At 39.1% G+C, this 13,492-nt stretch overlaps 1 protein-coding gene across 2 annotated transcripts in view; it reads right to left on the minus strand.

The window, feature by feature from the left end:
* CARNMT1 (carnosine N-methyltransferase 1) overlaps positions 1 to 13,492 on the minus strand; it is a 50,563-nt gene that overhangs the window by 9,713 nt on the left and 27,358 nt on the right. For both annotated transcript variants that reach the window (XM_060102329.1, XM_060102328.1), the window contains exon 6: positions 12,393 to 12,506. In XM_060102329.1, the coding sequence (XP_059958312.1) occupies positions 12,393 to 12,506 (114 nt within the window). The remainder of the gene's footprint in view (positions 1 to 12,392; positions 12,507 to 13,492) is intronic.

The following is a 13,492-nucleotide window of genomic DNA, read 5'->3' on the forward strand; positions in this document are numbered from 1 at the left end:
ATTTATAGGACATTCCATCCAAAAACAACAGAATACACATTTTTCTCAAGTGCTCATGGAACATTCTCCAGGATAGATCATATCTTGGGTCACAAATCAAGCCTTGGTAAATTAAAATTGTATCAAGTATCTTTTCCGACCACAATGCTATGAGACTAGACATCAATTACAGGAAAAGATCAGTAAAAAATACAAACACACGGAGGCTAAACAATACACTACTCAATAACGAAGTGATCACTGAAGAAATCAAAGAGGAAATTAAAAAATACCTAGAAACAAATGACAATGGAGACACGACAACCCAAAACCTATGGGACACAGCAAAAGCAGTTCTAAAGGGGAAGTTTATAGCAATATAATCTCACCTTAAGAAACAGGAAACATCTCGAGTAAACAACCTGACCCTGTACCTAAAGCAATTAGAGAAAGAAGAACAAAAAAACCCTGAAGTTAGCAGAAGGAAAGAAATCATAAAGATCAGATCAGAAATAAATGAAAAAGAAATGAAGGAAACGATAGCAAAGATCAATAAAACTAAAAGCTGGTTCTTTGAGAAGATAAACAAAATTGAGAAACCATTAGCCAGACTCATCAAGAAAAAAAGGGAGAAGACTCAAATCAATAGAATTAGAAATGAAAAAGGAGAAGTAACAACTGACACTGCAGAAATACAAAAGATCATGAGAGATTACTACAAGCAACTCTATGCCAATAAAATGGACAACCTGGAAGAAATGGACAAATTCTGAGAAAAGCACAACCTTCCGAGACTGAACCAGGAAGAAATAGAAAATATAAACAGAACAATCACAAGCACTGAAGTTGAGACTGTGATTAAAAATCTTCCAGCAAACAAAAGCCCAGGACCAGATGGCTTCACAGGCGAATTCTATCAAGCATTTAGAGAAGAGCTAACACCAATCCTCCTCAAACTCTTCCAAAATATAGCAGAGGGAGGAACACTCCCAAACTCATTCTATGAGGCCACCATCACCTTGATACCAAAACCAGACAAGGATGTCACAAAGAAAGAAAACTACAGGCCAATATCACTGATGAACATAGATGCAAAAATCCTCAACAAAATACTAGCAAACAGAATCGAACAGCACATTAAAAGGATCATACACCATGATCAAGTGGGGTTTATTCCAGGAATGCAAGGATTCTTCAATATATGCAAATCAATCAACGTGATACACCATATTAACAAACTGAAGGAGAAAAACCATATGATCATCTCAATAGATGCAGAGAAAGCTTTTGACAAAATTCAACACCCATTTATGATAAAAATCCTGCAGAAAGTAGGCATAGAGGGATCTTTCCTCAACATAATAAAGGCCATATATGACAAACCCACAGCCAACATTGTCCTCAATGGTGAAAAACTGAAACCATTTCCACTAAGATCAGGAATAAGACAAGGCTGCCCACTCTCACAACTCTTATTCAACATAATTTTGGAAGTTCTAGCCACAGCAATCAGAGAAGAAAAGGAAATAAAAGGAATCCAAATCGGAAAAGAAGAAGTAAAGCTCTCACTGTTTGCAGATGACATGATACTATACATAGAGAATCCTAAAGATGCTACGAGAAAACTACTAGAGCTAATCAATGAATTTGGTAAAGTTGCAGGATACAAAATTAATGCACAGAAATCTCTGGCATTCCTATATACTAATGATGAAAAATCTGAAAGTGAAATTAAGAAAACACTCCCATTTACCATTGCAACAAAAAGAATAAAATATCTAGGAATAAACCTACCTAAGGAGACAAAATACCTGTATGCAGAAAATTATAAGACACTGATGAAAGAAATTAAAGATGATACAAATAGATGGAGAGATGTACCATGTTCTTGGATTGGAAGAATCAACATTGTGAAAATGACTCTACTACCCAAAGCAATCTACATATTCAATGCAATCCCTAGCAAACTACCACTGGCATTTTTCACAGAACTAGAACAAAAAATTTCACAATTTGTATGGAAACACAAAAGACCCCGAATAGCCAAAGCAATCTTGAGAACGAAAAATGGAGCTGGAGGAATCAAGCGCCCTGACTTCAGACTATACTACAAAGCTACAGTAATCAAGACAGTATGGTACTGGCACAAAAACAGAAAGATAGATCAATGGAACAGGATAGAAAGCCCAGAGATAAACCCACGGACATATGGTCACCTTATCTTTGATAAAGGAGGCAGGAATGTACAGGGGAGAAAGGACAGTCTCTTCAATAAGTGGTGCTGGGAAAACTGGATAGGGACATGTAAAAGTATGAGATTAGATCACTCCGTAGCACCATACACAAAAATAAGCTCAAAATGGATTAAAGACCTAAATGTAAGACCAAACACTATCAAACTCTTAGAGGAAAACATAGGCAGAACACTCTATGACATAAATCACAGCAAGATCCTTTTTGACCCACCTCCTAGAGAAATGGAAATAAAGACAAAAATAAACACATGGGACCTAATGAAACTTAAAAGCTTCTGCACAGCAAAGGAAACCATAAACAAGACCAAAAGACAACCCTCAGAATGGGAGAAAATATTTGCAAATGAAGCAACTGACAAAGGATTAATCTCCAAAATTTATAAGCAGCTCATGCAGCTCAATAAAAAAACAAACAACCCAATCCAAAAATGGGCAGAAGACCTAAATAGACATTTCTCCACAGAAGATATACAGACTGCCAACAAACACATGAAAGGATGCTCAACATCTTTACTCATTAGAGAAATACAAATCAAAACTACAATGAGATATCATCTCACACCAGTCAGAATGGCCATCATCAAAAAATCTAGAAACAATAAATGCTGGAGAGGGTGTGGAAAAAAGGGAACACTCTTGCACTGCTGGTGGGAATGTGAATTGGTATAGCCACTATGGAGAACGGTATGGAGGTTCCTTAAAAAACTACAAATAGAACTACCATATGACCCAGCAATCCCACTACTGGGCATATACCCTGAGAAAACCATAATTCAAAAATAGACATGTACCAAAATGTTCATAGCAGCCCTATTTACAATAGCCCGGAGATGGAAACAACCTAAGTGTCCATCATCGGATGAATGGGTAAAGAAGATGTGGCACATATATACAATGGAATATTACTCAGCCATAAAAAGAAATGAAATTGAGCTCTTTATAACGAGGTGGATGGACCTAGAGTCTGTCATACAGAGTGAAGTAAGTCAGAAAGAGAAAGACAAATACTGTATGCTGACACATATATATGGAATTTAAGAAAAAAAATGTCATGAAGAACATAGGGGTAAGACAGGAATAAAGACACAGACCTACTAGAGAATGGACTTGAGGATATGGGGAGGGGGAAGGGTAAGCTGTGACAAAGTGAAAGAGCAGCATGGACATATATACACTACCGAACGTAAGGCAGATAGCTAGTGGGAAGCAGCCGCATAGCACAGGGAGATCAGCTCGGTGCTTTGTGACTGCCTGGAGGGGTGGGATAGGGAGGGTGGGAGGGAGACGCAAAAGGGAGGGGATATGGGAACATATGTATATGTATAACTGATTAAATTTGTTATAAAGCAAAAAAAAAACAAAGATTAAAAAAGAATATCTATCTATGTATCTATATATATATATATATATATGTATAACTGAATCACTTTGCTGTACACCTGAAACTAACACAACATTGTAAGTCAACAATATTTTAATAAAAATTTTTAAAATAAATTAAAAAAGGGTGAATTTATTATATGTCAACTATACCCCTCCCAAATCTAACTTAAAAAGAAAAAACACAATAAGTATTTTTATTAAACTAAGTATTTGCTAATTTGGCAAGAGGAAAATGATAGACCAGACATGATTTCATCTGCATTTCCTTGAGGCTGAGCAGTTTTTCACATTTATTACCTGGTCGCTCATTCTTTTTTTTTTTTTTTGCGGTATGCGGGCCTCTCACTGTTGTGGCCTCCCCCGTTGCGGAGCACAGGCTCCGGACGCGCAGGCTCCGGACGCGCAGGCTCAGCGGCCATGGCTCACGGGCCCAGCCGCTCCGCGGCATATGGGATCCTCCCAGACCGGGGCACGAACCCGTATCCCCTGCATCGGCAGGCGGACTCTCAACCACTTGCGCCACCAGGGAGGCCCTGGTCGCTCATTCTTTAAGTGAATGTTTACCAAGCACCTAGCAAATACCTGGCACTGGATATATAAAGATGAATAAAACACTGCCACACTCCTCAAGGAGTTCTTTATTTTCTCAACTTGTGTGTCTCTTCACATTTTTTAATGGAAATAACAGAAGAAGCAAAGAAATATTTTTTCCTTGACCATAAGTATAAAGCAAGCTCAATAAGAGAAAGCTAAAATAACATGAAATATGATAAAAATAAAATCAAACCCATGAGTAATCCTAACTCACAGATAACCACTTGAAAACTTAATGTATCTCCTTGCAGTCTTTCCTGGATGCATTAGCATGAGATATTATGTATATAGTTTTGCATCTTACACTTCATTAGGAACATTTCCCTATTTTATTGATTATTTCTGGAGAATGGTTTTACTATGTGGCTATCCCATGACCATCCATTCCATTACTGTTAGAAATGTAGGTTCAGTCTAAGTTTTCGCTCAGTGAGTATGTCCATTAATTGGTCTTTAGTCTTCACCCATATCTAATTATTTCACTCTGACAGACTTCTACAAGTATAATTAACCTAACACATGTACGTAATACTGAATGCAATTATGTAATAGGTTAGATGGCAAGGCAAATAACTGAGGCTTTGTGGGCCACATACAATCTCAATCACACATTCTTATTTGTGTGTCCCCCTACCCCAACCCTTTAAAAAATGTAAAAAATACTCTTAGCTGGTGGGCCATAAATAGGCGGCTGGCCAAATTTGGCCTGTGGGTCATAGTTTGCCAAGCCCTGACCAGTGTATGAATTGTTAAGATTCTATCATACATTATCAAATTGTTTTCTTCCTGAATAAAGTTTTATTACTATACTCCCACTAGCAGTACATAAGCACACCTTATCTCACTGTACCTTATCTAAACATCAAGCAAAAAATTTTTAAATCTACCCAATATGATACGTGAAAAATGGCATCTCATGTATATTTATTTGATTAGCAATGAAGGTGAACATTTTTCCCCCTGTATACAGGTCATTTACATTTACTCTTTTATAACTTATACATTTATGTTGTCTGTCTATTTCACTTCTGAGTAGGTTTCTCTTAAAGACTTTTACTTTTTTTTCCCTTTCCAATTTTTTTCTAATTAAAAAAATAGAACTCATTGCAAAAATACAAAAATATATAAAGGAACTGCTGCTTCCTGTAAAGGCAGGTTAGGTTATTCAGACCAATGCTTCTACTGAAAACAACTAAAATTGGCATATATAATTTATTTTTTTTAATCTTAAAAATAAAGAATACATGGCAAGTTACTAAGAAACTACCAGGAACCCAGAGGATTAACCAGAGGTAAAGCTAGATACCATTTTTTTTACCCTGAGGGTATTTGACTATCCATATGAAATGGACCTGCACTTAACAAACTCTTTTGGCCAGGATGATAAAAAGACAAAACTGTGAGCCTACCCAAGGTAGGTCTGACAGATCACCCAACATTATATTTGGAATCGTACAGGCTATCTTCTTCTTTTTTTAAAAAAATTTTTTTAAACATCTTTATTGGAGTAGAATTGCTTTACAATGCTGTGTTAGTTTCTGCTGTATAACAAAGTGAGTCAGCTATACACATATATATCCCCATATCCCCTCCCTCTTGCGTCTCCCTCCCACCCTCCCTATCCCATCCCTCTAGGTGGTCACAAAGCACCGAACTGATCTCCCTGTGCTATGTGGCTGCTTCCCACTAGCTATCTATTTTACGTTTGGTAGTGTATATACGTCCATGCCACTCTCTCACTTTGTCTTATGGGCTATCTTTAAGATAAGAAATAAGTAAACTGAATTCTATCCTTTAACCTGGGGGTGGGGGGAAAGGGGGTTGCAAGAAAAGCTGACCTAGTGCTTACTAAACAAGGGGGAAAAAAGAGAAAAAATAATTTTGGAGAGATATTGTAAATCATGCTTTAACCCTAGGGTAGATTTTCAGCCTAATTTTACATAACATGAGTGGTCCAATGAACCTCAAGTCCAGATTTTAGTTTAATATTTAATTTTAATTTAATTTAGAATTTAATATTCTGTTGTTTTTCTGATAATGTTCCAATCACCTCCCAAAAGCTAATGCACATTCCTTTGGAGAAAAAAACCCTTTAATGTAGGTCTCCAGAAATCTCCAAAAGTGACTTCTCAAGGGCAATGAGCAATAAATAAATGGTTAAGGTCCACAGCCCAGGGAAACAAAGAACTATAAGCAAAAACCAGCAGGAACAGGAGAAAGCAGAGACTGACCTGCAAAGACTTGAGATATTACAATTATTGGACAAAATATGCTCAGTATTTTCAAAGAAATAAAAAGACTATCTTGAAAATATATTCAGAGAATAGAAGATTCTTAAATGACATAGCAGACCAAAACACACAAACAAACAAACAAACAAAACCCACCTAATAGAAATAAAATAGATATTAGACACAGTGAAAGAGAGAATTTGTGAATGGGACGACAGGTCAGAATAAATTATCCAGAATGCAAAACAGAGAGACAAAAAAATTGCAAGTAAAGAGAAGTGAAAGCTAGAGTGAGAAGGTCTAAAATATATTTGATTGCATTTCCAGGAGAGAAAAAGAATGAGGGAGAGGAGATTTATGAAATAATAGAAATAATACATGTTATTACTTATTTTGATGCTATGCTTGCCTCATATTGGCAAGTGGAGACCCCTTTTTAAGCTAAGATTTTTCAGAACCGATGAAAAAATTTACAGACTCAGGTAGCCCAATAAACTGTATAGTCTTTGTTTTTGTTTTTGTTTTGCGGTACGCAGGCCTCTCACTGTTGTGGCCTCTCCTGTTGCGGAGCACAGGCTCCGGACACGCAGGTTCAGCAGCCATGGCCCACGGGCCCAGCCGCTCCGCGGCATGTGGGATGTTCCCGGACCAGGGCACGAACCCGTGTCCCCTGCATCGGCAGGCGGACTCTCAACCACTGTGCCACCAGGGAAGCCCAACTGCATAGTTTTTTTTTTTTTTTTTTTCTTTTTGCGGTATGTGGGCCTCTCACTGTTGTGGCCTCTCCCGTTGCGGAGCACAGGCTCCGGATGCGCAGGCCCAGCGGCCATGGCTCACGGGCCCAGCCGCTCCGCGGCATATGGGATCCTCCCAGACCGGGGCACGAACCCGTATCCCCTGCATCGGCAGGCGGACTCTTAACCACTGCGCCACCAGGGAGGCCCTGCGTAGTTTTTAAAAAGAAAAAATTACAACTAGATATAATATTGAACCTGAAAAAACTACAAAGTGAAAAATCTTAAAAACAAAACCGATTACTTAAAGGAGCAACAGTTAAAATAGCTAAAGTCTCAACAGAAGCTAGAAGCCACTGGAATGATATCTTCCATGTATTGAAAGCTATATGCCAACCTTGTACTCTATACCTAGTGTTGCTTGGGAACTAAAAGTACCAGCATAAACTCATGATCTATAAACATGAACTGTGTCTACAGACATAGAAGGGTACAAACATATACTTCTAAAAAGGCCTAGAAGCAATACCATCACAGTGGTAGAATCCAGATTTTCATTTCTACATACCATTCCCCACTAAAAGGAACCAGGAATCCTTGGAAAAAATGACTGACTTCAGGGATCTCAGGCAGAAAAAGTATAAGATGAGCCTGGTATACCTGGTTATGCCAGAAAGGAGGTGCTCAGAAAATGACAGGGATATTTCAAAAGGACACAGGAGCCAGCTTGAAGGAGATCCCATTTACCAAATCTGGGATAAGTTGATTTAAACCATTTATATCCTTAAGGTTCTAAAAGTTCCAGTTAAGAGACAGAGATTATTAGATTGGATAGTAAAAGAAAATTTAACTGTATGCTGTATATAAGAGACACATCTAAAACATAAAGATACAGAAAGGAGGGGTTTCCCTGGTGGTGCAGTGGTTGAGAGTCCACCTGCCGATGCAGGGGACACGGGTTCGTGCCCCGGTCCGGGAGGATCCCACATGCCGTGGAGCGGCTGGGCCCGTGAGCCATGGCCACTGGGCCTGCACATCCAGAGCCTGTGCTCCACAATGGGAGAGGCCACAACAGTGAGAGGCCCGCGTACCGCAAAAAAAAAAAAAAAAAAAAAAAAAAAGATACAGAAAGGATTTAAGAGAAAAAGATCCACCATACGATTACTAAAAGCTAGTGTAGGACTTCCTTGGTGGTGCAGTGGTTAAGAATCCACCTGCCAATTCAGGGGACATGGGTCCGAGCTCTGGTCCAGGAAGATGCCACATGCCGTGGAGCAACTAAGCCTGTGCACTGCAACTACTGAACCTGCACTGTAGAGCCCGCGAACCACAACTACTGAGCCTACGTGCCAAAATTACTGAAGCCCGCACACCTCTAGCCTGTCCTCCACAATGAGAAGCCACCGCAATGAGAAGCCCACGCACTGCAACGAAGAGTAGCCCCCGCTCGCCACAACTAGAGAAAGCCTGCGCGCAGCAACGAAGACCCAATGCAGCCAAAAATAAATTAATTACCAAAAAAAAAAAAAAAAAAAAAAAGCTCATGTAGCTATACTGACATGCCCATTTAAAGAAACATGGCTTGCATCTGTGCAAAACAGACAGCTGGCACTCAAACCCCAGCAAAAAGTTTTATAGGCAGGGTAGGGAGGTGTTGGGGGTAGGAGTAGGGTGAACTGGTGGTCACTGCCTGCTCATTTTCCAATGCAGACTTTTAATTAATCCTCTTCTTTTCTGTCCTACATTTCACACTCACTCTCTACTAGGCCATGCTTTCATAAATTCTGCTCCTTTTCCATTCACTTTTTCCAGGGAATTAAACTTCTGGTCTCCTGCCTGAGCATGGACTGGAAGGGGGCATAAGGTAGGCATCTTGGCTACATAGAGGTCAACTGTTTCCTAAATATAGATTTTCAACTTATGTTGTTTTCATTTAGTGCCTCATTTTCCAGGGTTATTCCAGGTCAACTGGCTCTATTCACGTTGGTTTCTTTGCACAACTTATCCACTTACCCCATCTTCTGAAATACTGTTACATTCTTTTGTCCCCTGATGACATCCCTGCCATTATTTGTTCATGTGTTTTATACCTTTTTATAAACTGTAACAAGATCTCAGTGAGGAGATAATGTATGTGTTCAATCATCCACCTTTTATAGGAAATCGTTCATGTTTTTAAAAATTCTGTAGGTTTACAATGCTTTCAAATCTGATAGGCTCCATTTCTCATTACACTTTACAAAGACCTCCTTTGGTACTTTAACCTGTTTATTCTTCCAGATTAAGTTAGATTCAACTTGCTAATTGCCTGCCCTCCACTATCCAACTATAAATGTATCAGTGCATGGGCACAGACATGCACACCTACACCCCCACTTTTAAAAATAAATTCCGTATAAATGCATTTAAGGGGTACTGATCACCATGAAAAACTGAAAAACAGTTGCACAGGATGCACAGGCATTCTTCTGCATTTTGCCAGATCAGAGCCTTTCCCAAAGGACATATGCATAAGAGTTCCCTTGAAAAGCTCACTAGTTTTCCCGAACCTAGGAAACATTAAAGTGAATACCTTAAATACCCCTTAAAGCATTTTCTAAATTAATAATATTCCCAACTCTAATCTCATATAATGTCGCAAATTTTTCATTACAATTTAACTTCCAATGTAACTTTTTGGTATTCCAGAATGGCTAGCAGTTACCTCTCCCTTTACATATGAATATGTTGACATTCTGGTCTATGTAAGCATGATTAGGGTGAAACTGTCCCCGAGGGGCTGGGGACACACTCTCAGTTTACAGGTAAAACTAATTTTCCAAATCCACATGGCTGAAGCCGAAACCATAGTAATGTTATGAATTTACCAATATAAATGCCATTTTATTAAGTCCCTTGGCAGCAAACTTCTGTGGCATCTTAACATTACTTTGATCCTGATTTCAAATTCTGAAACAATACATCCATTCATACACATAACAGTTGCTAAATATTCACTCCAAGTGAGGAAGAGGCATTAGATTCCTGCCCTCATCAAGCTTAAAGACTAGTAGTGGGGGCTTCCCTGGTGGCACAGCGGTTGAGAGTCCGCCTGCCGATGCAGGGGACACGGGTTCGTGCCTGGGGCCGGGAAGATCCCACATGCCACGGAGCGGCTGAGCCCGTGAACCATGGCCGCTGAGCCTGCGCGTCCGGAGTCTGTGCTCTACAACGGGAGAGGCCACAGCAGTGAGAGGCCCGCGTACCGACAAAAAAAAAAAAAAGACTAGTAGGGGAAACAAAAAGATGACTATACCACAATGTGTTAAATGCTACTGACAGATTCTGTGATGATATAAAAGAGAAATACAGGATATTTAACCCAAACTGAAAGGATCTCCTGAGCTGAGTGTTAAAGAGCACATAGGGAAGAGTCAAATGAAAACAGAGAAGAAAAAGAAAGGGCTTTCTAGGCCAGAGGACTAGCACTTGAGGTCAGGGCAGGAGCAGTTAAAAAAAAAAAAAAAAAAAAATGAAGCTGAGACACAAGACAGAAGAAAGATCACAAAGGGCACAACACATCCAGAAGAGTTTAGGTTACCAACGAAGTTAGACTTTAATGCAGGGAGTCTGACAGGGATAGATTTGCACATTGGGAAGATCACTCTGGTGGTAAATGGAGAAACTGAAAGAGGTGCAGAGGGTTGAAGATAACTTGAAAGCAGGGATACTCTTAAGAAAACTACTGCATTAATCCAGGCAAGCAATGATGAGGGCCTGGACTAGGGCATTAGCACAAGGCTAGAGCAATGGTTTTTGATCAAGGGTAGTTTTGCATTTTTGGCTGTCACAATTGGGGAAGTACTACTGGAATCTAATAGGTACAAGCCAGGGATGCTGTCAACCATCCTACAGTATACAGGACAAACTCCCAACCCCCAAATGACTGCACAGTCAGAATAATGCTAATTATAGACTGACCCAGCACAAGCCTGCAGAGGTAGCTGATTAGGCATTCAAGGGGTTGGATGGGGGCTGTCAGCCTGTCTCTGCCATATATAAGCTCCACAACCTTTCTGCTAGTTATTTAACCCAAGATTCAGTTTCTTCAATTATAAAATAGCAATAATCCCATTTCAACATAGGGTTGTTTTGAGACTAAACAAGGTATTTTTAAGTGGCTAACATAATGCCTAACCCACAGGGAGCAAATACCCAGTAGGTAATGTTATCTGTCAATCATTCCTCAGGAAAAAGAATACTTTTCTTTTAAGGAAGACCCAAGGTTAGAGATATTTGCTTCAGATCATAGCTACAGTTTACAGCTGCTCTCATCTTTCCTATGGACTTCTAAAGAGAAGTCTGGAAAAGACTTACTATTACCTGTAGGCTTAGTCCTACTGGCTAAATCTCTGGTAAAGTCAAATCATTAAAGAGAGCACATAATAGAACCCACCAACAAAACTACACCAATACTAAAGACACCAAGGACTCAAACAATGTTTATCTGACTTTTATGTAATATAGTCTTCCTTAGTATGGATTATATATCCTACTAAAAAAGACAAGTATATTTACCTTGATTATCATTATTCTCCCTTTATTTTAAAGGAAGAGCATAAAATTGGCAATTTCCCTTAGACTCTGGATGGGAAGGACCACGTCATACTCATTATTTGATTTCTAGCACGTGGCAATAGGATGCAGTAAAAAGGTTTTTGCATAAATTAAATTATATTTCTACCCTTTCTTAAACTCAAGGTAGTCACATAAGTTATCATACCTACTCTTTTCCTAGTATGTGTATGTACTGGGGAGGAGGTTTCCATGGGAGAGATTAAGTGCTTTCCCTCAAATGTTTCATTACAGAAATAAAAAAAGAACACTTCCTTCTTAAAGGAAGCACTGTCTCCATGGAATGGAGGGTGGGGAAGATGAGGGAACGATTATAATCAAGTTAATAGTTAGTACCTCTTTGAAATTATGACTGCTGTGAGACTGACCTGGTATGAATATACAAATTTGGGGGGTTCTACTGCTTTTGGAGGAACTAACTATGATTGGAGGAGCTGTACCACTAACTAGAATGCAGTCTAAAGGAAACTGCGGAAGTTTTAAAACATGTATGACATAATTACAACTTCTGTGAACATTTAGTACTGTGAAGTTACCAAATGCAGAACAGCTCTAAGTACTCAGATGAATGTGTAAATTCTAATAAATACTGAGGAACTTACCTAGGTTTATCCAAATTCCACCTGGTTTGAGTATTTTCCATATTGTGTCAATATAATCAATTACATTGTGAGCTGTGTCTATGAAGAAACAGGTAGCAATACAGTCCCAGGTACCTATTCAAGGAAAATCAAATTACTATATGTTATATTATTTTGCCTTTCTTTTAATGAATTCTATAAAGGTACCAGTTACCTCTTTACAGACTATGAATATTTCATATAACTGCAGGGGTATAGAAGCTAAACTCTTCCAATCAACTACTATAATCAAGGCTACCAAATAATCATTTATGAGATACTTTGTAATTCATAAAAGCTTTTATTACTAATTTGATAAGGTAATCAATTTGGAAATCATTTTTGATAACCTATATCACTATACCCTTACCAGATAATATTTATAAGAGTTTTGTTTATAATCTTTTCAACTTCTAGCCTTCATTTAAAATCAGTTAAGAAGAAATGATATTTGAATTTTAAGTTGTGATTTAAACCAGTGTTAGCTACCAATTCCGGAAGGTTTCAAAAAGACTTCATGCATTTGCTGCCAATTGAGAAATGAATGGCATCAAAATACATAAGCATCCACCAGTACTTGGGAGAACTGCCAGTTGAAAAGGGGGATGGGGGCAGTCAGCAGCAGTGGGTGGGAACCCAGCAGAGAACTCTGTTTGCCTTCTGGAGGCTGTGGCCTGGCACAGAGACAGAAGAGACTGCATTGAAGGTGGCTGTCTGTACAAATAAGGCACTTGATCCAACTGCGGATTACCTTCACCATCTCCTCTTTCAAACCTGCTCCAGAAGAAAGTCACTTTTACTTGACAAAGCAATGTTTTCCATTATTTCACTCCTATTTTGAGACCCTGCTCCCTGACTTAACCCCAGCACCTAACACCTTCTATCTCCCTCCTTCTACCTTCAGAGTGCAGGTTTTCACAAGGTCAGCGTTCAGGGAAAAATAAACAAAAACTTGACTATCTTGTTCCTCTCCCGCTCTAATTTCTCCAAGGCCTCCCAATTCTCTCAGAACACAATTCAAAGTCTTCACTGTGGCCTACGAGTCAGCCTCACCAAACCCACTCCAACCTGATCTCCCATCA

Source organism: Mesoplodon densirostris, chromosome 6 (assembly GCF_025265405.1).
Source record: "Mesoplodon densirostris isolate mMesDen1 chromosome 6, mMesDen1 primary haplotype, whole genome shotgun sequence".
Taxonomy (NCBI): Eukaryota; Metazoa; Chordata; class Mammalia; order Artiodactyla; family Ziphiidae; genus Mesoplodon; species Mesoplodon densirostris.